The sequence below is a fragment of the Ornithorhynchus anatinus genome, chromosome 4, assembly GCF_004115215.2.
Source record: "Ornithorhynchus anatinus isolate Pmale09 chromosome 4, mOrnAna1.pri.v4, whole genome shotgun sequence".
NCBI classification, from domain to species: domain Eukaryota; kingdom Metazoa; phylum Chordata; class Mammalia; order Monotremata; family Ornithorhynchidae; genus Ornithorhynchus; species Ornithorhynchus anatinus.
The window spans coordinates 8737500-8764720 of NC_041731.1; the positions used below are offsets into that span (position 1 = coordinate 8737500).

General features: G+C 44.5%; 1 protein-coding gene across 2 annotated transcripts in view; it reads left to right on the forward strand.

Annotated features, from left to right (window-relative positions):
- Positions 1–27221, forward strand: part of SUGCT (succinyl-CoA:glutarate-CoA transferase) — a 325094-nt gene that overhangs the window by 78913 nt on the left and 218960 nt on the right. For both annotated transcript variants that reach the window (XM_029062275.2, XM_029062276.2), the window contains 2 exons: positions 6730–6801; positions 9553–9650. In XM_029062275.2, coding sequence (XP_028918108.1) covers positions 6730–6801; positions 9553–9650 — 170 coding nt within the window. The remainder of the gene's footprint in view (positions 1–6729; positions 6802–9552; positions 9651–27221) is intronic.

Here is a 27221-nt window from a genome sequence, read left to right on the forward strand (position 1 = left end):
GGTATTTTGCAGGATTAATAGAAGCTTTCCAAATGCTTATTTTTTCCCGTCTTTAGGCTATCCCCTTGCGGGGGGACTCAAATTTAATATGGCCAAAGCGCAGCTATGATCAATCAGTTGTATTTACCGAGCACTTACTTTGTGCAGAACGCTGTGCCAAGTGCTCGGGAGAGTAGTCCTCTTCTCCTAACTCCCCTCTTCCTACCTTTCCCATCACTGACAGCATCCACCTCCTCCCTGGTCCACAAATTCACATCTTTATTATCATTTTTGGTTCCTCTATCACAGATTCCCCCGTCACACAGCCAAGACCGTGCGGTTCTTTTATAATAGTTCGTGGATGGATTAGATCTATCATAGCGAGCACTTTAACAAATCCCCGATTATCGTCATCTGTTATTTATAGCACTTCCGCCTCTGGGTGGCCACAGTGTCATCTGACGGTACCGTTGATGTCCGATCAATCCCGATTGTCAAGGGCCCAGGAGAGGTACCTTGCTATATTTTCACGGGCCCGGCGCGTTTTTTGAAGACAGGGATCACGTTTCCTGAGCCCCTCGTTCAGTGCTCTGCTCAACTGCAGTAGCTCAAAGAGTCCTGTTGATGTTTCTTCACACAGCAGGTGGTAAGCATATGGAATTTATTACCACAGGGAGTTGTGCAGCAGAAAATATTAGCGTGTTCAAGAGAGGGTTGAACACATTCAAGGCAATAGATCCTTAATATGTTATGAGGGGGAAATGTAGGATAGATCGATCGAGGGTGTTTATTGATCTTGTACCATGTGCAGAGCACTGTCCTAAGCGCTTTGGGGAGTACAGTACAGCAGAGTCGGTTGGCACATCCCATTCTCACAAGGAGCTTGCAGTCACGAGGGGGAGACGGATGTACTTGAAGCGCTGGGGGCCGAGGATGGGGTGAACATCAAGTGCTCAAAGGGTACGGATCCAAATGCATAGGTGATGCAGAAGGGAGAGGGTGTCGGAGAAAAGAAGGCTCAATCGGGGCAGTTCTCTTGGAGGACGTGTGATTTTAATAAGGCCTTGAAGGTGGGGAGAGTGGTGGTCTGGCGGATATAGAGGGGAAGCATTAGGTATCTTAGGTGTTACATCCCTAAACATTACAGTGCGTGTTAAGGAGGGCAGTCTTCAAACAGTGTTTTTAAGGTGGCTGTTTCAGAAATGGGCTTATCGTTGGTCCAGCATAGTAATGTCATTTCGTACTTTCTTCGGTGTCTGCCCTTGCACCTCGTTACCTCTTCATACTCCGCCGCTACCCAGCTACCTTTTCCTAACTCGTCCCACCTTTGTCCGTTTCATTGCCTAGCCTTTCCCCATCCTGCCTGGTTCACGTCACCGCCAACCCATCCTGACACTTTCTACATCCCCTCCTCCTCTCCCCATCTCCCTGACACCCTGTCGCCCCTCTCAACCCTCACTCCTTCTTCATTAGATGTTGTTATGATCCAGTTTAGCGGTGGTTGTTTCTCCAGCTGCTTCGAGCCGTGGGTCATCGATTTTACGGATGCAAAGATGATAATGGATGGATTGTGTAACTTTTTTATTATTATTATTGGTATTTGTTAAGGGCTTACTATGTGCCAGGTACCATACTAACAGCTGGGCTGGGGCTCCTAGTACATTTCAAGACTATAAGCTGGGCTTTAGAGGACAAGCGTCCTGTGAGCAGGGAACGTGTCAACCAACTCTTGTATTGTACTCTCCCAAGTGCTTAGTATCGTGCTCCGCACACAGTAGACCCTCAGTAAATGCCATTGATTGATTGCTTGATCCATTACTTATTTCAGCTCCTCTTATTCACCATGCTTTTCCCACTGCTGCGACAGAATCAGTTTTCCTTTCTTTCAGGATTTCCTAAAAACCCACTTGAGACCTTCCCAGATGAGCTACCCTTATTATGACAATACTCGCCACCACAACAGTCATGCATTCAGCCGTTACTAGATACCCCAGCCTCTTCAATCGTGCTGGGAGGTTGCATTCTAGAAGAACCCACCTTAAGGAATACTCAAGTTGTAGTACCTGCCCTGTATTAGATGCTGAATCCATATGCACAGCTGTTTCTTCAACACCATAGCGTGCTGTATCCAGAGAGAAGTTTCTGCAACACCACACCTTGTTGTATGTCTTTGGAAGAACATCCCCTATCCTGCCATCGTGTTCCATCCCGACCTCAGTGTGAAAACATGAGTAATAGTAATAATGATGATAGTGATATTTAAGTGCTTATTATGTGCCAAGTTCTGGGTGGATACGGTGGAATCAAATCATATAAGGACCTGGCCACATTATGCTCCCAGTCTTAATCCCCATCTTATAGATGAGGGTAACAGGCACAGAGAAGCGAAGTCACTTGCCCAAGGTCATCCAGCAGACGAGTGGCAGAGCCGGGATTAGACCCAGGTCCTTCTGACTCCCAGGCCCGTGCTTTAACCATTAGGACATTCTGCTTCTCTATTGTTCTTCTTAATTTGCTTCTCAATTCTCAATAATTGATTGATTAATTTGGATTGGCACATTGGCATAAGATTCTGGACGCCCTTCTCATTTCCCTGGCTAGAATTTCTAGGAACTGGGAATTTTTAACTAAGCAAAATTGAATTTTAATGAATTCAACCAACCGGTGGTATTTATGGGGTGCTTACTGTGTGTAGAGGCCTGAATTCATTGCTTGGGAAAGGACAGTCCAGTAGATTTGGTGGACATGATTCCTGCCCACAAGAAGCTTACAGTCTCCCTTAACTCAACTGGGGGCTTATTCAAGGTGCAGGATGAGTGACCACCCACTGACCAATATCAACAATCATATCATACCAGTTATTCATTTCACTAGCATGCTTGCTTTTTTCTTTCCTTCCTCATTATAAACCATAAACCACTGAGAATGCCAAATAAATAAGGGACACATGGAGAGCTTCTTAGCTTTCTTGAAATGACTTATGCCAAGAGTCTATTTGTTTTCATCCCTGTCCATTCTGATGCAATCTTACAGGCCCTGGGGGAAAGGGAAGCAATCCTCATCTAATAGCGATCGTTAAGAAAATGGATCACTCACACCAGCTAGCAAGCAAACTTCAGAAAAACAATTAAAATCACCTCCAAAATGTAGTAATGTCCTTCAGCTACTCTCAAGTTAACAGGGGACAGTTCAGTTGGGCTTGGAACCGTGTCTCGCCTTCATACTTGAAGTTTGGATTCTGACCTTCAGATTTCCAATTCACGTTTTGATTTTAATCCAGTCTTTTTTGAATTTCCTGGGGATTAAATGATTACACAAAATTGTTCAGTACTAAATAAGATGCAGAATAGCATAATACCCAACAATTCCAGCTCACTTCTAGGAACGATCATCAGGTTTTCTACGGAAGGACAATGGAGAATTCACAGCGATTAAGTGAAATTTGAGAAAATTATGAAATTACAGGTCAACATCAACATCAAATGATAATGCATGAAAACCTTTAAGGCCAAAATTACAAATGGCAAGGCTTCTCTCGTTTATTTTAATTGTTTCAAAATGGGGCAAATTAACCCAACCACGAAATGGACTAACTCCTTGCCAGCTCTGATTCCCTCCTCTCTCCCCCAGCTAACAGGGTCTTTAAGTTATGAAATTAGTGAAAGAAAACACGAAGAAAAACATTTAACCCTCTCATAAAAGTTTGTTTATTTGCTCTTTTCCACTTTGGGGAAAAACCTCCCCAAATAGAAACAGTATTCTAAGCTTTAACCTCGAAGGAATTTAGTATTGCAAGAAGTAGAACTTTGAAAATAAAGTTTAATAGTAGCCTGGAAAAACAAACCATTATCTACAATTGAGCAAATGCAAGGCATAAAAGAATCTCTATTTTTAGTATATAGAGTAAGTGTTTCTTATCTGTTCTCTGTGTTGCTCATAAGGTATGATGGATGAGATTGCGAATGTAATTATTGTTAACAAAGGCAGCCTAAAATGTGGTTTGGGGAACATATTTCAAGTGGTCTTAAAACCAACTCAGGGGTTTTCGTAGTTGCAAGGACTTCCAGTTAAACCGACTGAATTCTTAGTTTGGGCTCGCCAGCTCTTCTACAGTTCTGGGCCAAACAACCTCCGCTACAATTAAGAACATAAGCAGTTTTGACCCGCGTTAGACCGGTGGTTCATCCAGCCCAGCGGTCTTTGGTCTATGGTAAGCCTCTGTGGGCAGGGATCGCATCTACCAACTCTATTGTATTGTAGCTTCCCAAGAGCTCAGCATAGAGCCCTGCACACAGTCAGCGTTCAGTATATAGCCATGATTGATTGAGCTACGGCATCGGGAAGGTTGGAAGAACTTGCGTGGTGTTTGCCCTTTCGATGTCTCCAGTCACGATCGGAGAAGCAGTGAGGCCTAACGGAAGGAGCGCGGGCCTGGGAGCCAGAAGACCTGGGTCCTAATCCCGGCTCTGCCACTTGCTTGCTGTGTGACCTTGGGCAAGTTACATAACTTCTCTGTGCTTCGGTTCCCTCATCTGTAAAGTGGGGGTGCAATGCCTGTTCTCCCTTCGGCTTAGATTGCGAGCCCCATGGGGAACAGGGACTGTACCCGACCTGATTGTCTTGTATCTACCCCAGCGTTTAGAACAGCGCTTGGCATATAGTAAGCACATAACAAATGCCATGATTATCACTGGGGATAAGCATTCTGACATCCCTACATTCTCTTTGCTAATTACGTGCTCTGAACCTCTTATCCATTAAATTATCCGAGTCCCTCTTGAGTTTAGGGATATTTTCAGCCTGCATAATTTCCTTTGATAATGACTGTCATGAGCGTGAGTCTTTTGCTACGGCTTCAAGGGGCAAGACTTCTTCAGCGGCAGAGTCGCTGGGTTGGCAAGGCCGCTGTCTGCCCTCTGATGAATGTGTCCGGAGAAAAGAGTGCATCTGGCGGGACGTGGTGATCAATCAGTCAATCGATTAATGGTATTTGTTGAGTACTTACTGTGTGCAGAGCACTATTCTAAGCACTTGGAAGAGTAAGCTATAACAGATTCCATTACTTAGCATTGGGGTAGATATAAGCTTATCAGGTTGGACACAGTCCCTTTCTCACATGGGGCTCACGGTCTCAATCCCCATTTTACAGATGAGGTAACTGAGGCACAGAGAGGTGAAGTAACCGCCGAGGTCACGTGGCAGACAGGTGGAGGGGCCGTGATTAGAACAGAGGAGGGGCTGGGATTAGAACCCAGATCCTTCTGACTCCCGGCCCCTTGCTCTAACCACTAGACCAAGCAGCTTCTTCTTTGCGAAATTATGCATGAATGAGTGTCCAGGTACCTGGCTGTTGTTGCTGGGCACATCATCCTATCTGTCTACAGCTTTATTCTCTGGGAAGGGGAGGGTATCTGGTTAACCTTTGTCTGAGTTGGGACTGAAAATTCCTTCTTTAATTTCAATCACTCAATCGACCGTATTTATCGAGTCCTTACTGTGTACAGAGCACTGTTTACCAAGCGCTTGGGAGCGTACAACAAAACAGAGTCGGTAGACACGTTCCCTGCCCGCTTGTGGAACTGAAACGGGGGGGGGGGGGGAAAGAAGCGAGAGCACACGCTGTAGATTCTTGTGGTGGGCAGCAGGCCAGTGCTCCTGCCTAGGGCAGCCAATTCCCGAGGACATCACCTTCTTCTTAATTGCTGCCTGGAAGCCAAACTGTGTGGGGAGGACCTCTGTCCTCAAATGACCCTCTTCTGGGTCCCAGAGCTTTAGTGGTAACCTGAAAGAGCAGTTTGGAGAGAGCTATTAAGCTGGAGAAGGTGTGCTTTTCCTCCTCGGCTCTCCTGGGTAAGATGCCCAGTGAACTTGAATGAAATGCGGTCCAAGGGGCCATGAACACCCCAAATCCTCCAAACGAGCGTCTGTGTTTGTGTGGGTGTGTGTGATTGTATATGTGCATGTGTAGCACCTGATTATTCCTAAAAGAAAATGTAATACTCTCATTTAATTTCTCACAAGCCATGCGTTGTAAGTTGATTGCATGGGGCGGGTCACTGGAGTCAGTCAATCCTTCTGTCATATCTATTGAGCGCTTACCGTGTGCAGAGCACTATATTGAGCGCTTGGGAGGGTACAATATAACAATATAACGGATGTGTTCCCTGCCCCGGAGAGCTTACAGTCCGGAGGGGAGACAGACATCACTATAAATGAATAAATTAGAAATAAGGATATAAGTGCTGTGGGGCTGGGGGGAGAGGTGAATAAAGGGAGCAAGTCAGGGCGTCGCACGAGGGAGCTGAAGGAAAGCAAAAGAGGACTCAGGGGAGGGCTTTCACGAAGGCCCAAGTCCGTTCTGGCGTTTTTGAGGAGAGCAGAGACTCCTTCTTGGACATGCTCTGACAACCAAAGCGGGGGTGTAGCTGCTTCCCTCGCACGTTTGTGGAAGGAGCGGACGGGAAGCTTTGCCCTCAGAGACCGTTGCCCTCCCGGAGCTGAACTCAGGAGAAACAGGGTCAGAATCGACCCAGTGCTCCGGGGCCCTTGAAAGAAACGGCACCAATACAAAATAGAATTGTATTGTGCTGTTAGTGCTGAATAAAAAGGTGGAAGTCACTTCCCTACAACTGTTCGTTAAAAACCTCTGCAAGGCAAAGAGAGAACTTTGAAGTTATTCCATGTGCTGTTCATATTTGGTTATAAATATTTGGTTATTTGGTTATAAAAAGGCGTTTTTCTCTCTTCTAGGCCTTCAGGACTAAGGACGGCTACCTTGTGGTGGGAGCAGGGAATGACCAACAGTTCGCCGTCGTGTGCAAGGTAATGAATGTCCAGTTTGAAAATGGGAAGCCACTAGCCTTTCGCATAAGGTTAAACTCAGCTAGGTGGGAGAGAAGACGGAGGGCACAACTTGGAATTACTTAATTTGTGGGAAGCCAAGGACATTAAAAAGAGGATGCCATTAAATTGCATAGCCCCCCTGGACTGAGTTCTTATGGGGACACTTCCCAGAGGGAATATCTCCGTATAGAAAGAGCTTGTCGTACCTAGTGTTAATCACACTGGGGTCCCAGGAATTAATGACATCCTCCATAGCGTAGTGTGAAGCAACATGGCGTAGTGGATAGAGCGTGGGCCTGGGAGTCAGAAGGTCGTGGGTTCTAATCCTGCCCCCGGCACTTGTCTGCTGTGTGACCTTCGGCAAGTCACTTCACTTCTCTGGGCCTTGGTTATCTCACTCCGTAAAATGGCGATTATGACTTTGAGCCCCATGTGGGACAACCTGATTACCTTGTTTCTACCCCAGTGCTTAGAACGGTGCTTGACACGTAGTAAGCGCTTAACAAATTCCATCATTATTCAGCGCTCAGTACAGTGCCTGGCACATAGTAAGCGCTTAACAAATACCACAATTATTATTATTATTATTATCCAAATCAGCCCCGTGACTGTGTTTTGTAATTAGGGCTTCAAATAGTAAATTTAGATCCCATCCAAAAGAGGGCCACTAATCCAGAGGAAAAGAGAAAGTGGACTCTCCCAGGAGAAGAGTGGACAAATCTTAATGCATGTTCTTTCCTCTAGACCACTTAACTTTGAAACAGCATGGCCTAGTGGATAAAGTGGACCTGGGAGTCAGAAGGACCTGGGTACTAGTCCCGGCTTCACCATTAGTCTGCTGTGTGACCCTGGGCAAGTCCCTCTACTTCTCTTTGCCTCAGTTCTCTCATCTGTAAAATGGGGATTAAGACTGTGAGCCCCATGTGGGACAGGGACTGCGTCTAACCTGATTTGCTTGTGTCCATCCCAGCACCGGGCACAGAATAAGCATTTAACATGTACCACAGTTATTATTATTATTACTCTGAATCCCAAGGTTTCGGTTGATGATGGGGCAACTAGAGAAGCAGGGTGGTCTAGTGGAATAGAGCACAGGCCTGGGAGTCCGAAGGACCTGACTGTGAGCCCGTCATTGGGCAGGGATTGTCTCTATCTGTTGCCGAATTGTACATTCCAAGCGCTTTGTACAGTTCTCTGCACATAGTAAGTGCTCAATAAATACTATTGAATGACTGAATGAATGACCTGAGTTCTAATCCCGGCTCTGCCACTCAACTGCCGTGTGCCCTTGGGCAAGTCATTTAACTTCTCTGTGCTTCAGTTTCCTCGTCTGTGTCCAATCTGATCAGCTCGTATCTCCCCCAGTGCTTATTACAGTCCCTGGCACATAGTAAGACCTTAACAAATATCATAAAAACCAAAAAGTGAACCAAAAGACGATGGAATCTTTCACTGATTTTGGTTAGTTGAGGTCTGAGGAGACCCACGTTGTATCTTGTATCTACCCCAGCATTTAGAACAGTGCTTGACACGTGATAATAATAATTATGGTATTTGTTAAGCACTTACTATGTTCCAGGCACTGTAATGAGCGCTTAACAGATACCATAATTCTGAATGGGGATTATTCTGGTGGCAGGAAGACTCAGAACATCTAAGGTGGGAAAGGGGACATTTTTGTAATGGGGACTCTGAGTACGTGTAGCGAAAATTGGTTCAAACGCTTGAACTGGGATCAAAGAATCTTTATGAGTTAAGAGCCGGTGTTAAAAATATGAAACATACGGAAGCTATTGCCTGTGAAGTCATTTTCCTACTGTAGCTACGGAGATGTAATAGCCAGCTTATTGCTGTAAATGATTGCAGATTTTCTGCCTGGGCCATATGTTTTCAAGCTTGCTCCCTCCGAAAGAGGAAAAAAAAAGAATCAAATTACTGGTTGACACTGTTGAAAATAATTGTAGTGAATCCTCTTTATGTTTGATTAATTGCTGAGGATCAATGTGCAACTTTTGAACTTCCTCATAAATAATGATAAGGAAATTTTTTTTCTCTTTCAGGGCAGCACTGTTTGCTATTATTTTTATTTCTGTGAGAAAATATTACTAATCGGGGCACACAAATTTATCTGAAAATGAGAAATGCCAGCCACTCGGATGACTTTGGAAAAGAATACTTCCTGGCTTCTCAGTCTTTGCTTGAGTTTCTTTGCTTGTGCAATGGGAATGCGAGAACACAGTAGACTTCAAACAGTAGCCTTCATCTCCCGTAGGTGCCACGTGAGATTGGAAAGCCAAGTCGTAATAGTCTACTTCTGTTCAGCGAATGTGCCAAACCTCAGCTCATAATTCCCAACACCATTGTCTGCCTACCAAATAAGGGAAAGGAAAAATAGAGACACCCAAGTCTAAACAAGGACATATTGTTCTAGAATTATCCAGCAGTGGGCTCTGGGAGAAGAACAACTCACTACAGCCACGGAGTGCTGGAATTACTGCCTTCTCGTAAACTCCCAGTGTAATAAATGCATCGGATATTGGTCGCAAACCTTTGAAATGCCTCAATGCCAAGGAAATCTAGTTGTAATTATAATTCTGTTTATCACCCCTCGTAATGTATATGCTCTCTATGGGCAGGGAACATGGCAGTTCTTTCTTCTGTACTTCCCACGTGCCTAGTACGGTGAATCAACTTAATCAAAAGGTTCTGTTTCTCTTCTTTTTCTTTTAGATCCTGAGTTTACCTGAATTGATTGATGATGCCAGATTCAAAACTAACCAACTTCGGGTCCAGAATAGGAAAGAGCTTATTGGAATATTATCAGCACGGTAAGCCATTCGATCCTGCAGTTTAGCCTAAAGACCTTATGAGTCAGTGTGGGAGATATTGATATGATATTTTGGAGAATTCCTTTGGCTTATTTGTGTCCTTCTGAAAACTATCTCCGGGGCTGTTTTTCATGCCGTATTTTAATGAGAGAAACCTATCTAATAGAATTTTTGCTCTTGGAGAAAAAATTACCATATCTTAGTAAACACCATTATCATAAAAATAAGTACTGAGAAAAGCTTTATAAATAGCTGGTGTTCACAGCTGCCTGTAGATTATAGCTTCCAACATCCCCCACGGTTTGCATTACTTTTGAGATTTTCCAGGTCTAAAGGGCAAGAAAATGAAGAGACTCCAATTTAATCGGACCTGAATTCATTTTTCCGATTTACCTTAAAGCAAAATTCTGATTTCCATCTGTCATATATAGTTGACCTTTATATTGGAAAAAAATTCACCCCCGAGGGTGAAATTCACCAATGAGTGTATGTGTGACTGGAATGTCTGATGCGGGACCCACAGTCCCGGCCACAATGTGACCGTGGATAGGCAGAGTTCTGCACAGCATAAAAGGCTCAGTAAATACCATTTACTGATTGATAGTTCGATTGACATTTTGTGCACAAAATGGAAGTCCCATGTTGTGTTGGCATGTTTGATGTTTGCAATGCCTAGCATTGTTTTCTCTTTTGCCTCCTTGTTTCTCTCCCCCCTACCTAGCCCCCAACCACCCTTACCAAACTTCTGTTCCAAAAGAGCTGCATCCTGTCATATATTTTCCCATAATCAGAGAATCCTCATGCTCTCTCTTTCCTTCAAAAAAAAAAAAGCCCTTTCTGATTATTCAAGATTCAGGAGTCATTATTAAGTGGGACTTAAACACCAACTTTTTTCTCCACTTCTACAGCTCTAACGTCTAGACTTCGTAGGTATATAAAGTAATCATCCTGCTTCTCAGGATATTCCGATTTAGCTGAACCTACCCCCTAGAGAGAGCCTTTCCCACAGTTTTGGTAAACCAGATAGCTCCATTCTAAGTGCAATTTCTTGCGATAATAAAATTATGCTCATCTCTAGAGATAAAACCTCTCCAAAGGAATCATTTTGTCCGACCCCAGCGGGATCCACACTCTGCACCAAAAGCGATTCTGCCATCCCATCCTTTCCTCCTGGATGGCTTTTCATTCACTTTCTCCTCCCGCACATCTCTTCCCTGTGCTAAATTCCCTTGAAATCAATGGGTGCTCTATGTGTGGAGCAGATATGCAGGGTGTAGAAGAGAATGAGAATCAGTCCCCACTTTTCCCGATTGTTTATTGAATACAACCCTAGCCCCATTTCTAATCCTTTGGTGCCCTGAACCGTTAACCTCCATCTTCCCTCAGAATTGGCCATTTATTCCTCTCCTTTGCTTTTCCTTCTCCCTGCCAGTTTTTAATTCATTGATATGATTTGGATCCCACTCCAATTGAAATAATAGCCTCTTGTGAGGGACTCTATCAAAAGCCCTTTGAAAGTCTAAAATGCATTATATCCACACTGTGGGAGAGACCCAGGAAAAAGAACTGGACCTGACCAGAAGCAAATGTTATCTTGTTATTGTCTTCAGCAGTTTTACCTTCTGCAGAGCTACTGTGTCTATTCATGGCTTTGCCTCTTGCTGGCTTCTGGGACTCACTCTTCCGTATCAGCACTTTGAATATCTGTGGGTTCACTAAGACAATAGTCAGGGCGATGGGCAGCTTATCGCCACCTTTTCCCACCCTTGTGTTCTCTCGAACAAAAGTCTCAGCTGGGGTAGGTATAAGGCAATTAGGTCAGACCCAGTTTGTGCCTCACCATCTAAGTAGGAGGAAGAGCAGGTGTTGGATCCCCATTTTTCAGATGAGGAAACTGAGGCCCAGAGAAGTGAAGTGACTTGCCCAAGGTCACACAGCAGACAAGTGGTGGAGCCAGGATTAGAACCCAGGTCCTCTGACCCCAGGCCTGTGTTCTGTCCATTAGACCATGCTTCTTCCCTTATTAGAGATTTATTTTGTCCATTTCTCTCCATGCTCACATCTTTTAACCATTGTATTCTTGTTGATTTATTTTGGTTTGTCTTTCCTATTGGATTGTAAACTCTGAGAGCAAGGGATCATATTTTGTATTTCTTCTGACTTTCCCCCACGCGCTTAGTACAGTGCTCTAAATGCTCAATAAAGACCGTCGTTAATGATGACGAAATAGAGCAAAAACCTTTCATTCCTTTAACCTTTCCTCACACGCCCTTTTTTCATCGCTTTAATTCCTGCTGGGATCTGACCCTGAAACTCCGAGAGGCTTAAGTACATTGTGAGTGTTAATGGCAAACCTCCACCAGTCCCAGCTCCACCACTTGTCTGCTGCGTGACCCTGGGCAAGTCCCGTCACTTCTCTGTGCTTCAGTTACCTCATCTGTGAAATGGGGACTGAGACTGTGAGCCCTGCATGGGACAGGGACTGTGTCCAATCCGATTTGGTTGTATCCACCGCAGTGGTTAGCACAGCGCCTGGCACATAGTAAACACTTAATAAATGCCACGGTAATTAATTAAACCTCAGGTCAAGGACAAGAGCCGATCTCATTAATGTGTCCATATTGTGTGTAATTTGCCCTTTTGGTCATATGCTCCTTGTGGATAGGAACTCTTTCTTTTGTTTCTGGGGCACTCTACCAGGTGCCTAGCGCAATGCTCTGCACTCGGGAGACCCTCAACAAATATCGTGGATTGACTGATTGTCAATTGATGACCATCTTCCAAATCAAGCTCTGGACATCTTTGACGCTGCCTCACACTTCTCAGGAAATCAACATTTTCTCAGAGGACAAATTGTCTGGTTTGCTTATGCCTCTGACAAATGTGCATTTGGGCAGGTGAGGGAAAGAAGCCTGCTGGGTATTAATGGCTTAGTGAACGAATACATTCGCTTTAAAAAAAAAACCTAGTGAGGTTGAGCACTTCTTTCTGCTCTGGTCAGAAGTGACTGATTTATTGCTTTTCGGGCCTCTTTCTGGTCTCCGGTTTCTTGGCGTGCGGCCAGTTGACCATTCACTAGCGTATCCCTAGGTGGTGCCCGATCCCCATGGATCCCTTTGAGGTAAAGCAATATGGTTCCTTAGCAGCTGCTTGATGTCTGCTTTGTCGTGGAGCGACCCTGCCTTTGGGCGAGGGAATTTATCTTCCTGAAAACCAACAGGTGATGAATTTATGCTTTGAAACGTGAGGATTTCTTACCCGTAGCGTGCGTACATCACTGTCCTCTAGTGAATGGAATTAGTTCTCTAATTGAGTGGCCACCAGAATATCATTCCGGGATCTGCCACAGATGAGAGGGGCACCTGGAACCTTTCAAAACCCCCCGCAGCTAAAATTAGTCAAGGCTCCCCTTCCCCCCGCCTCCAAATTCCATCCTGATCCAGGGTTCACCCTTCTACGGTGAGGTCTCCGGAGTCCAGGCCAGCCCTCTCCAGTTTCCCCGTCCACCGTGGGAGCCGGAAACAATTCAGAACTCTCATCAAAGGTTTCTCCTCAGAAACTCCTCGCTTCCGCTTCGACCAACGCCAGGGAGAGGAAGAGATGGCCCTCTCCACAGCCACACGGAGAATCCCGGCTGGACTCTCTCCTTCATTGGAGATCGCGGGAGGTTGAGGACTGAGGGAGGATGCTGTACCTCCCCTCAGTCAGAGGAAGTAAAGAGAGGAGCCAGACAGAGAGACCAAAGCCGGTCAGTGGTTGAGATGGAGGCGGGTGAGCCTTGGCCCCCTTACTCTCTCGCCACCACCTGGGGAAACACCTGCTCTCCCAGTCCTGTAGGGAGAGGGGTGAAATACCAAGGAACTTAGCTTCCGATTTGGTTTGGAACATCGGCATTCAGTGGGCATCTTGAAGTCTTACCCAGGCTTGCCCAGAAAGGCTGGTCACCGTTCGAACGGTTCCTTGAAAGGATAGTCTACACTCCCTGCTTCATTTCTTCCCACTTCTCTTCTTAAACTACTCTTGTCAGGTTTTCACCCCCTTTACTCGATTGAGACCGCACTCTCCACAGTCAACAGTGAGCTCTTTGGAGTCAGGTCCAGTAGGCTCTACTCTGTCCCAAGCCTTGTTTACGACTCAGCCTCCTTTGACCCTGTGGACCACCCCCTTCTCCTTGGAACACAGTCTGAACTTGATTTTGCCATCTTGGTACTCTCTTGGTTCTCCTCTTACCACTCCAACGTCTCCTCCATTTGCTTTGCTGCCTCCTCTTCCACCTCTCACCCCTAACTGCGGGTGTCTCGCACAGCTCTGTGAGGGGAACCTAGCTCCCTCAACACTCACTCATTGGAGAAGCAGCGTGGCTCAGTGGCAAGAGCACGGGCTTGGAGAAGTCAGAAGTCGTGGGTTTTAATGCCGACTCCGCCACTTGTCAGCTGTGTGACTTTGGGCAAGTCATTTCACTTCTCTGGGCCTCAGTTATCTCATCTGTTAAATGGAGATTAAGACTGTGAGCCCCACGTGGGACAACCTGATTTCCTTGTACCTACCCCAGCTCTTAGAACAGTGATTGGCACATAATAAGCATTTAATAAATGCCATTATTATTATTCACTCACAAATGTGGAAGACTCACAAATCTACTTCCCTTCCCCTGACCCTTCACCCACTATTCCATCTTTTTAATGCCTCCAAGAGGTCGACATTTTGGTTGCCCCACTGAGATTTCAACTCAACATTTCCAAAATGGAACTTCATATCTTCCCTCCTAAACCCTTCCTGTCAACATCTCCATCTCTTTTGACAACTCCACCTTCCTTACCATGACTCCAGCTCACAGCTTTGGTATCACCCGTGACTCCTCACCTGTTGTGATGACAGGAAATAAAGGTCAGGAAAACCTGGTCATTTTGTGGGATGGAGATGTGGATCAGTGCTGGGACAGGTTTTGCTTCCATTTTCACAAATGTCCTCTCAAATGGTCTGGCAGAGGAATTGTTCACTGAAATCTCCAGATTTTCAGTATCCTTTGGAGAGTGAAAACCACAGGAGGTAAAAATCACAGGACTGGTGTCATGGAGAAGCAGCACGGCTTAGTGGATAGAGCACAGGTCTGAGAAGGACCTGGGTTCTAATATTGGCTCCGCACTTGTCTGCTGTGAGACCTCGGACAAGTCATTTAACTTTTCTGTATCTCAGTTACCTCGTTTGTAAAGTGGGGATTACGACTGTAAGCTCCATGTGGGATATGGACTGCGTCCAACCTGATTAGCTTGGCACGTAGTAAGCACTTAATAAAAACCATTAAAAAAGGAGTGTAATTTATCATAAAGTTCATGTCCTTGGCCATTATTGGAGACAGAGTGCTGGGCCAGGCGGATCATTTATCTTGACTCAGATAGCATTTCTTATATTCGTACATTTTCGTGAGAACATTTTCCAACTCTGTCTGCTGTGGAATTTGGGTCACTTAACTTCTCCATGCCTCGGTGTCCCCATCTGTAAAATGGGGATAATACGTGGTCCTACTTCACAGGGTGCTGTGAGGGTTAAATTAAAGTAAGTATTGTAAGATGCTTTGGAAATAAAAAACACTAAATAGAACTCCCTCTAAAACTGTAAGCTCATTGTGGGCAGGGAAAGTGCCTACCGATTCTGTTGTGTTGTACTTTCTGAAGTACTTAGTACAGTGCTCTGCACACAGTAAGCACACAATAAATACCATTGATTGAGTGATTGATCGTTTGTCAGAAGTCAGCATATTCCTGGTTCTGTCCAGTTTTAGCAACCTCCCACCATTTTTTGTTTCCGCAGTTTTGAATCTCTGAATTCCAGAGTCAGTTTTGGCAATCTCCTTCCCTAAAGATCACCTCGATTTCTGCCATGTAGTAACTTGGAGCAGCGCCCATCCTCTAATTACATTGGTACTCGAAGATGGAGTCCTTTGTTCCAGTTAGATGCTGTGATATTGTGGCCGGGCACCTGTCTTAATTCTCTTGAGGTTGGAAATTAGGATCCTTCTTTTTAAAACTTTGACTCGATTGCTAGCCCCCCTCTAAAACATATGAGGAAATGGTCAGACCAGTCTGTGATCTCTTTCATTGCTATTGTGATCTGTACATTATTCAAGTCCTGTACTCAAGTCCCATCATTTAAGCCTCAGGCGCATTCACGATGTCTTTGTCTTGAGAAACAGCATGGCCTAGTGGATAGAGCCTGGGCCTGAGAGCCAGAGGACCATGGTTCTAATCCTGGCTCCGCCCCTTGTCTGCTGTGCGACCTTGGGCAAGACGCTTAACTTCTCTGTGACTCAGATACCTCATCTGTAAAATGACGGTTAAGACTGTGAGCCCCATGTGGGACATTGATTGTGTCCAACCTGATCGGCTTGTATCTAACCCAGCGCTTAATACGGTGTCTGGCGCGTACCGTTAAAATAATAAACAGAGGCACTTTCCTCATCAGCAGACACGGTTTTGCCCTCATCTGCTTCATATGTCCTGGAGAGTTGTTTCTCCTTAGCGGAAGGGAGGTCTTTAGACCACCCTACCCCTCTTCCTTCCCAAACGAACAAAGTACCCAAAGTTGTGGTCAAGGAACCCAGACCTCTGACTGTTGGACTGTCTCCCCTTGAGACTGAGATCCCCATGTGGGACAGGGACTGTGTCCAACCTGATTTGCTTGTATTTCCCCCCAGCACTTTAATTTATACAGTGCCTGGCCGCATAGTAAGCACTTACCAACTCTCACAGTTAATAATTATCATTATTATTTCCGTGAGCAACCGTACCCGGCCGGAGTCACTCTTGGGCAACGGCTCCCTGGCTACTCTTATTTTTCTTCCTTTTCTCTGAGAGAAGGGGCAAGCTTGCTAGTCACTCTTGATTTCTCTTTCAAAAAGGAGTTTGTGGGACCCCAGTCATCTGTGGGATGTAGAGGGGTTTTCTTCCATACCGTGGATTCCCGACTCAGCGGGTTGGTTCTTTTCAGGTGAAAGATTTCTTTGGTTTCTCGGTTGTACAGCTGCTGATCTACTCTCCTCGGTCTAGCCTTTGTAATCAGGGCTAGAGGGAAGGCCTCACTTTGCACCGGGAATGGGAGAAGGAGGAGGGTCATTGGGTACCCAAACAAATTGCCTGTTATTCCTCAACAGGGGGTGCCCCTTGTCCCTGGCTCCTGCCAGAATTCCCATTAGTTCTCCCAAATCTCAGATCTCTCCATGGGTTTAAAAGGCACAAATGAGAATGAATTTCTTTCTTTATCTGTGAGCTGCAAAATGGGAAACAGATCCAGCCGCTGCTTTTGTTTCACTAGCTTGGGTGGAGGTGGAGAGGCCCCCTGCAGCCCTCTGCACAGAGCAGAAAAAAGACATTTTGCCCTCGTGGTCCTAAATGGCATTGACCCCCCACAAAATTTACCATTCCTTGGATTTGGGTGACTGGGTACCACCATCTTTTCCCCACCAGTGCAGCAGCTGGGTGTATATTGGCTGGGGATGGGGAGGGCAGGACTGGGGGAGATGGGAGGTCAGGGTTGGGAACGAGAGGGGCCTGAAAGACGGTCAATGAAAATGCAGGTGTTGACGTCACGGTTCCCCGGGGAGGCTTTGAGAGGAGACCCAGGTCTCGTGACTCTGTCTGGCGCAATTCCTGTTGAAGGGAGCGAGGCACCTTACAGTAGGGTCGTCCTGTGCACATATGGGCCAAAAAATGAATTTCCCACCCAAAAATCCCATTCAAAAAATACGCCTCATCTACGCGGACATGCCAACGACGATCTTGTGACTCAAAAGCCCGTTTAAGTTGTTTTTCTTTCTCTTCAGCTATTTGTTTCTCCAGTTTCCTCTTTCTTGCAATCACGTTTTTGCATCTTTCCTGCCAAAGTTTATGTTCTGTTCCATTAACATCATTTGGGCTAGCTTTCCGTGTAATTTACGTGAAATTACAGATGCTTTGCCTGCTTATTCAATTTTATTGTAAATTCTCCCAGTAGTGCTTTGTGTCACATCATTGTAGATTCATCCAACATTCGGTGCGGAAGCACTGATTATAATGAATGTGTTTGGCATTCCTGTTGAGGTCACATTTGTTTCCGTATGCATTCCGAGGCATCTGAGCTAGTGTTAGCGAATGGTCAGTTTCTGGCAGAATACCTGCAGCTTCTAAATGGCGAGTATTGAAGAGGTCACCTGAGGAGCTGTGGCGACCACTCCACTGGCCTCTGGCAGGGAAAACCTGGGAGGAATTCATTCAGTTGTCTTTACTGAGCTCTTTCTTTGTGCAAAGCGCTGTGGGAGGAGTCTTCTGGGGAGGAGCCATCATGTAAAGTGATGAAGCGACTCTCTGAAATTCATGTCAACAATTAAACAGAATTCTCTGGGATTTTCTCAGTGGAACCACTGCCCTGGGAAAATCCTGGAGAAGAAAATGGCCCCGTGGGGAGAGTCCCTGAGCATTAACTGTAAATTTAGAGGAAAAAAACTGCAGAAAGTTTGGCTCCCACCCCTGCCCCCCAAATTGACTTTGTTGGCATCCTGGGAATTGTTGAGTATGTTTCTCGGCACCTTGGGCGGTGACGTGTCATGGGTTCTCTCAGTTACCTGGGGACATATATCCGGAATTTGACCCATTGGTGCATAGCGTGCAGAAGAAATCCATGCAGACACCAAGTACAAATGTTATGTCCGTGTTCTTTCCACTTCATTAAAGAATTCTCCACGACAGGGAATGCAACAGGATGAATACTTAGCATAATCCTGGCTGAAAAAACAAACAAACCTATAAGAGGTCATTTAGTCGACCCCTCTGCTTCATGTGTTCTTTTCAAAATATTTAAAATAAAAGAAAATGTAATCACTTGATTTGCAAATTTACAATCCCTTTTCTTGTGGATTCTTCTGTCCTCTATTGTGAATTGTTTTTCATTTTTTTCTAACTTAGGGGGCAAAAAAAAAATCCAGACATTGGAATGTCTGAGTTTATTTAAGTCTAAAGACTCAGTTCGATTTAATGGAGGGAATAAAAAGAAAGAAAATCAAAATGGTCTGGAAGAGAGTGGTTTGTGGTGATTGGCACAATTTGGTGGCTTCTCCCCCATTCTCTGTATTTGGAGGGGGAGCGGAGCCGGATGTGCTAAGGGTTCTTTTTACACCTTCAGAAATGATTTTGGATTTCGGGGCCGTTGGATAAGAATGCTTGCTACATGATGGACAGGCCCATACCAAAAGAACAGAGGCTTTATTCATCATGGAGCTGTGCAAAGACAGGAAGCTCCTGGAGGGCAAGGATCTCGTCTACCGACTATGTGGCGTTATATTCTTCCAAGCGCTTTGTGCTCTCCTCACAGCAAGTGCTCAAATACCATTGATTGATTGATGGATTGATTGGACTAGATGCAACAGCTTCCCTTTAGTTCTGCTCTTTTCTGTGGATGCAGAAAACATCTTTGACTTATTTTGTTAGGATCCTTGAATTACTCATCCCCCAAAATTTTGAAATTGCTTATTTTTGCAGCATTTCTTCTGTTCTTCTTCCCATATTCACTACATTCACAGTCATCTTTCGTTTACATTTTCCGTTGCATTGTTTCATTTGGGAGGGAAGGGGTAAACCCAGATGAGGGAAAGAGAGTATGTCTCTTTTTTGTAGGCAGTGAAACTGCATTTGCTTTTTAGAAGGAGACCATTTTGATGAAACACAGTTCACCAATTATTTCTGCCCCAAGTAGCAGGATACAATAACAATTTATGCATGCTTCTCATGATTGTTTACTGTGTTGTTCAATAAAATGTACATAATTATTGTAACAATAACCATATGAAGCATCTTAAAGTAGCACGCACTTCCAAATCACTCTTGACGGTTCATTTTTCCTTTGAAAATATCAATTTTAATTTAAAATGCAGCTTTGTCCAAATGACATCAAGACTGAAGATTGTTTGATCTCATTTTCAATGGACAATAAATGGAAAGCCCTAGCGCTAGAACTAATCCTAGAATTAGATCAATGATCCTGTTTGAGGCTTTTTTTTACCGTTCGGGGCGTTACATGGAGGCTCCTTTTTCTGTGAGCTACCTCTCCCTTCTAGTGCTCCTGGGCATTAGAGATTCCCCCCCGTAGTGAGGAACAGTCTCACCCAGTGCTGTGGACAGTCGAGAGATAAGAGCAGAAAGATGATTCAGGCTCACTTTGAGGAGAGGTTTTGAAAGAAACTTATCAACAGACAGTCTTGAAAGTAGCAAATATAATCAAGCATTGCATCAGTAATATTTATTGAGTGTTTGCTCTGCAAAGCATTGTACTGAGCGTTTTGGAGAGTGCAGTAGAATTAGTAGACCTGATTCCTACCCTCCAGGAGCTTACCGTCCAGTGGATTGTAATATATACTGGCAGGAATAATTGTGATATTTGTTAAACGCTATGTGATGTGGAGTAGATTGTCATTGGGCATCATCTGGAAAAGACAAACAGAAATGGATGGGATTTCATAATCAGTAGCATCATCCTCTCTCTAGAATGAAAACTTTCCATAATTTTCAAAGATGGTGAAATCCCATCCATGCTTGGGACTCTTTCTCCCTTTTCCTCTCTCTTTCCCTTCCCCCCTTTCTGCTCTCAGAGAGACTAAAAGGGTTTGAGAGAGGGAAATGTAATTTAATGTAGTCAAATTTTCAAGGAAGTTTTAAGGAAACTGCTAGGGGTAATCGTCTAGGCTACATTAGCAAAACTAAACCCAATTGGAAAATTGTAAAAAAAAAAAAAAAAAAAAAGGAGGACGATAAGTCGTTACTGAAGTGCATTAGTTATAAATGTTTTTATGTTTGCCTCCTCCTTTAGAGTGTAAGCTTCTTGTGGTCAAGAAATGTGACCCTTCTTTATTTTGTACCTCACAAATGCCTAGTTCAGTGACCTGAACCAAGGGGGTGCTTAAATAAATTCTATTATTGCTGCTATATATTCTTATTCATATTCATCAAAGACACTTGAATGAACAGGAAGCATGACAGTTGTTTGTATCTTAATATACGGTAAGACTTATTTCCCCACAGAGATCTGAAATGACTCCCCTCCTTTAGGAACTTACTGAAGGTAGACTTTTGAGCTTATCCTTGCCCACAACTAGCGCTTTAGAGGCCCAGCAGGAAAGACTGCAATGACTTCACACACTCACAGTTGCCCAGGCAATGGGGAAACGCCATTTATGTCTAACGATCAAACAATGGTATTTACTAAGCTCTTACTGTGTGCAGAGCACTGTACTAAGCCCTTGGGAGAGTGCAATACAACCGAGTTAGTAGAAAACGTTCCCTGCCCTCAGGATTAATGGCGCCCCACTGTGACGGGTGTCCTGACATTAAGAGAATAGTTATTCCTGCTGTTTTTCAAAGGTGTGGGTTTTAACCTTTTGGAGTCACCTGTCTTACTGGCAAGCTGTAGTATTCTACATTTAAGGCAGAGCAGAAGAGGTCGTTAGAGCCAGGGTGGGGCAGGGTGCTTAGTACAGAGCACAATAAATACCAGAAGCAGCACGTCTTATTGGAAAGAACACGGGCCTGGGCATCAGATCCTAATCCTGGCTCTGCAACCTCCCGGCTGTGTGACCTTGGGAAGGTCATTTAACTTCCATGTGCCTCAGTTTCTTCCCCTGTAAATTGGGGATTCAATACTTGTTCTCCTTCCTTCTTGGTCTATGAGCTCCAGGAGGGACAGGGACTGTGTCAACCTGACTGTCTCGCATTCAGTCTTTCAATTGTGTTAACTGAGCACTCACCGTGCGCAGAGCACCGTACTAAATGCTTGGGAGAGTGTAGTACAACAATAAACAGAAACATTCTCTGCTCAAAATGAGCTCACGTCTACTCCAAGGTTTAGTAAAGTGCTTGGCACGTAGTAACCTCTTAACAAATACACCCAACTTTACTTATTATCAATTAATTGGTGCAAAACCAATAAGAAAAATGATTTTCGAAAACTTAAACGTGCACCTATGTAGACATCCCGTAACTAATTAGAAAAACCGGTAGCGGTCACAAGTTTTCTTTCTTGTTCCCAGCACTAAAATGCCTAGTCACCCTGACGTTACCTTCTACTCATAAACAGCTTTGGAATATCTGGTAATTGTTTACTTCTGTGGATGTGGCTACTGGTTGTCTTTAGGATGAAGGTAAACAGAATTGCAGTTCCGGCTTCTCGTCCAAGCCTAATCTCTTTCTCCACAGTGTCTTAACCATTCCTGGAGAGAAGGTTAGCTGCCTGCGGACACGCTGCTAAAGGACCGCTTCCTGCATTCCTGTGGCAGCTGCCGTCTTCTCTAGGAAAACGGGACACTTCCCTGGGGCGTTGGAAGAGCGAATGAGCTCCCACAGACGTTACCTGAGATGGCCTTGGGGTTTATGGTTCGAGCTTAAATAATGCTGGGCAAACCAAAGTAATTCCGTTGCTTAGACTCTTAGAGTTCTGACCACAGGATGAGAATTTAAAAATATACTTTGGGGGCAAGTTCCGGAGTGTCAGGTACCATTCCTCTCTCTCTTCCCATTCTTACTATCTTGGTGTCATAGCGTCCGTTAGCCGGTCACCGGTCCTTGGTCAGGGCCAGAAAAGATCCCACTAGATGGGGCTGGAATCAGGCAGCTTGGTTGGACTGTGAGACCACAGTGGGGCAGTTGCAGTGCTGCTCTGCACGGGGAATTCTTTCATTCCTGAACGGTGGTTCCCATGAGCTGCTGGGACTCCTCCCCGAAGGGCCTGAGTTCTAATGCCGCCTCTGCCTCTTAATGGCTGTGTGACCTTCGGGAAGTCACTTAAATCCTCTGTGCCTCAGTAACCTCATCTGTAAAATGGGGATTAATGCCGTGAGCCCCATGTGGAACGTGGACTGCGTCCAACCTGATGAGCTTGTATCTCTCACAGCGCTTAGAACGCTGCTCAACACATAGTAAGTGCTTAACAAATACCATCATTATCATTATTACTACAAGTGACAACTCTCATAAGGGAGTCCCGGACTCCTTTTTAATCCCAAACTGACTCTTCCCAGGCTGGAACCAGGATAGGGCTGGTCCAGGTTGGACAGGGGGTGAAGCAATCTGGCTTATGCAGGACCCTAGTACTTGCCTCCATGTAGCACGAACCTGTGTCACGCTCTGATTTCTCTTAAGGCGATTCAGGCTCAAACTGCACCAGATGAGAAAGTGGTTAAATTTGTGAAGCAATGATTTTCATACTTCATTTAGAAATTTCCTTTTTTAATGAGTTTAAATCCAATTCAATGGAGAATTTATATTAGAAACAGGCTTTTATTGTTTGTTTTGGGTTTTTTTTGTCAGAGAGAGGTTTAGTGTATGTATTTGGATATACAGGGCCTTATCCTGTATGAGAAATGAATGAAGGAGAAAAGAAATGGAGTATCTTGTCCACTTTTCTTCTAAGCTTAACTTGGGGCACATTTCCCTTTCTGTGCACATTAGAATAGGCTATTCAGTATATAAACACATCAGTAAATGAATAAATACAACTGGTAAATCAGAGTTATATATTGCCATGTATAGTTATTATTTATTTTTATTTATTTATATTAGTGTTTGTATTAATGTCTGTCCCCTCCTCTAAACTGTAAGTTCGTTGTGGGCAAGGAATGTGTCTGTTTATTTGTGTACTCTCCCAAGCACTTAGAACAGTGCTTTGCACACAGTAAGTGCTCAATAAATACAGTTGAATAAATGAATGAATGAAAAGCTACTTGATTAAAACAGTCCCTTAAAAACAGGTGGCTTAGCTTCTAATGGGATGTGGTTTTCACTGGGCTATCTTTTAACTAGGCCATCGGCAATGAACCGTTCAAGGCAGCAAGCACAACTGGGAACAATGCAAAATGTTTCTAGAGTCGCCTCCCCCTCTCAACCACTCGAAACATTTTGATAAATCCTGGTTTTCAGCCCGAGTTGGCCAAAGAATGCATTTTTAATAAAAGTTGAGGGGAAAGAAACCCCTCTTCCGCTATCATTGAATTAAGACAGTGTTCTTACCAGAAGACTCTTCATGTCCATATCCATTCATTCATTTATTCAGTTGTATTGAGCGCTTACTGTTTCAGAGCACGGTACTGAGCGCTTGGGAGAGTACATGTCTGTATTCACTTGCAACCCTGATACAGCCACGAAGTCCAGGGGCAGGGGGTATCCAGGGCAGGGTGTCAGAGAGGGAACCTGCTGCTCAATCCCTCAGTGGTTTCTCCAGATCTTGAGTTTAAGATTCAAGGATTGGGCTCAGGGAATTCTTTTTATTGCACTGCATACTCATTTTGTGAATTTGTAAATACTTAGGTTGTAGGCAGCATGCCAAATGGTGAGGCAAAGCTTTAAAAAACAACAACTGTACTCTCCCCTACCTTTGTACCCAATAGCTGTCATCCTTCAGACTCGCACTTCATTTACATTCTGTGCCAGATGGTGTTGCTTGTGCTAATTTACACTGAGAGGGTGTTTCCCCCCTCAAAATCAAGGAAAAGAAGTAATAAGTAGAGAGGGCCAGAATGCCTTGCTTGAAATATGTGACTTGATACGGTAGCTGTGACTTGATACGGTAGCTCCTTGTGTGGAGGGCGGAGAGGTAGTGCAGCCCATTAACTTTTAGTGTATGGACAACTTCAAAAACTAATCATTTCTTTTTATTTTCTGTTCCCCCCTCTAGACTGTGAGTTCAGTGTGGGCAGGGAACGTGTCTACCAACTCTTTTGTGTTGTTATCTCCCCAGCGCAGAGTACAGTGCTCCGTCCCCAGTAAGTGCCCAATAAATACCATTGTTCGATTAAGACCAGGCTCTCAATCTTCCTCATGTGGAGCTGTGTTTGGTCTCAAAGCATCGAGAATGGAAGGAGAGGTGTGATGGAAACTAGGGAGAAATGAGAATGTGACCTACATTTAACAATTAGTTGGGACCATTCTGGAATAAATACCAGGCAGGAATTCCTATTGAAAGAGCATGGCACTGTAGACCCATGCCCAGTCTCACCTCTCCCGACACATGCCATCTTTTCAGTCAGTCTTCCTTCACCACAGGGCCATAAGCATGACTTCTTAGTGCAAAAGCAAAACTAAACAGAAACCATTCGCTCACCAAGGGAATAACAATTGTTGTACGAAACAGAAGGACACTATCTGCCAAAGAGAGCAGCAGGCATCTCATTGGGAGTGTGACAATTTCTGTCCACAAGCTAGGCAGATATTAAACAGTCAGTGTAGCACTTTTTGTCGGAAGGCAGTTCCAGCGGTGGAAATTAGCTGGCATTGTTGTGTTACCCCATGCCCACCAAACAGTCAACGCTAGTGTGGCCATTCCAGAGGAATTGTGTCAGAGGAAATGTTTTTTCTTTTTTTTTTCCCCCTAAAGTGCCAAGTCCCTCTGTGGTGAAGGAGGATGGCTGGCTCGTCTGATGCAGGAGTTTTTTGATGTTGGGGACTGAGGACCAGGGACTGCCCCTGGCTTGTGAGAGGCACTTTAGAGGGGAACTTCAGGGAAGCATCTTGGCCTAGTGGGAAGAGCATGGGCCTGGAAGTTAGAGGACCCAGCTTCTAATACGGGCCCTATCATTTGCCGGCTGGGTGATCCTGGGTAAATCACTTGTTTGTGCCTCAGTTCCCTGATCTGTAAAAATGGGTATAAAACACTCATTCTCCCTCCTCCTTTAATTGTGAACTCTATGTGGGACAGGGATTGGGACTGATCTGATTAACACATAGCCAGCGCTTAAAAAATGCCACAGATTATTATTATTATTATTAGTATTATTATTACAATATTTGAGGTGGAAAGAGAATCAGCTAGTTGGTCAATATATTTGGTCACTTCCACACACTATTAAAATCCTATCATCAGTAGAGTTGTTTTGAACTTGAACTGCTCTCTGACTCTCTCTCTCGCTCTTTCCCTCCCTTCCTTCTTATCACAGCCTATCATTTGCATCACACACAAATGGTTTCCCCAGTGCGTTTCAAGAAAGTAACACCCAACGGAGAAGGCAAATATACATTTTTGGAACCGTCCAAAATCCTGCTCTATAGTATATGACACACCCTAGCTCCTTAACTCTAGCCTGGCCGTGGCTTTGCCTTTTTGTCCCGTCATTTCAACTCCTTCCATCCTGGAGGGTGGTCTTTCCTGGTTGTTGGCTCCTTCAGGATCACTCCCCTCACCTAGTTTCAGCTCTGCCTCTTACAGTCACTCTCTGACCTGTATTCTGTTCTCTATAAATCCATCCAATATTTCTCTGGGGGTGGCGAGGCAGGGAGGAGAATTTAATTCCCACGTGCGTCTGATAGTGTTATTTTATCTACTCAATCCTAGAGTTGGCGATGGCCATCCCTAGCGCTCCCTTAATTCAATAAAACAATTAAGAGAATCAGAACTGTGGTCATCAGTCTATTCATAATGTTCCTGAGAGTTCTTGAACAGTCTTCTAGTGAGCTTCAGCTCCCAGGAGCCCTGGGATCAGCCCGAAGACCCCATTCTCATCTTAACCTCCAGATTCTGTGGCTCTGGGGATGTGGCCTGACCTTTTCTCTTTCGCGGGGAGGGGGGTAAAGCTGAATTTTTTCAGTTAATAAAAACATACTCTTACAGCTTTTCAGTATAGATAAAGGAAATGATTCCACATCAGCTTTAGATCAAGAGATAGAGTTTCAGGGGAAAATGATTTATGTCTCCGTAGGGAGCGGTGGAATGTGGAGATGCGCCGTCTCTGACTAATTGAATTTATGGGGTTTAAGAAGGTTGGCCTTCCCACCTCCTTTTTCCCGTCCCCCGACCCCTCCCAAACCGCATAAACAGGGGTCACTGGCAGCTTGAGATTCTTTTTTTTTTTTCCCTTTTTCAGGCACATCTTTTGGTTTCCAGAATATGAAATAAATTCCTTTGTATGGCCCAATGGGGAAAAGCTTATACAAATACAAAAACTTTTCCTATTCCCCTCTGCAAACTGCTGAAGCACCCTCAGCTGATGGGTTGATTTTGATCGACGTGCATTTGCTGCACAGAGATTTCAGGGCCACTTGTGTAATTCCACTGATGATAAATGGACTCGTCTCGAAAATTAATCAGATTTACCATGAGAACATACCGTGTATGTAATTGACACCCTAGATGAAAGCCTCTGGTTTCAGATTATCTCTTACTCTTTTCAGTAGTCATCCTGTGCTGCACATCTATATTCACATTAAAAAAAAAATAAAAGACATAACCCCCTAGAAAACCTCTGCTAGAAGACTTTAGCATTCACTGGAAATAAAAAATGTTTCCGAAGAGATGATTAGAGGCAAAAAGTTGAATCCCTTGGTAGGGGGAATTGGACAAAGTGTTTCTATGAAGGTGACTTCTGAGTCTAATAATGCTTCAAATTGGCATTTATGTCTGTTTTGCTGATAGAAATCAAATGTTTCTGGGCACTGGAAAATCTTCATTCAATTGAAGTGAGGGAGAGAGGGAAGAAGGATAAAAGAAAGCCATATCTTCAAGGGCAAAGATCCTCCAAGGTGCAATAAACCCCCTTTTGTTGAACAACATCATTTGTGGGAAAAT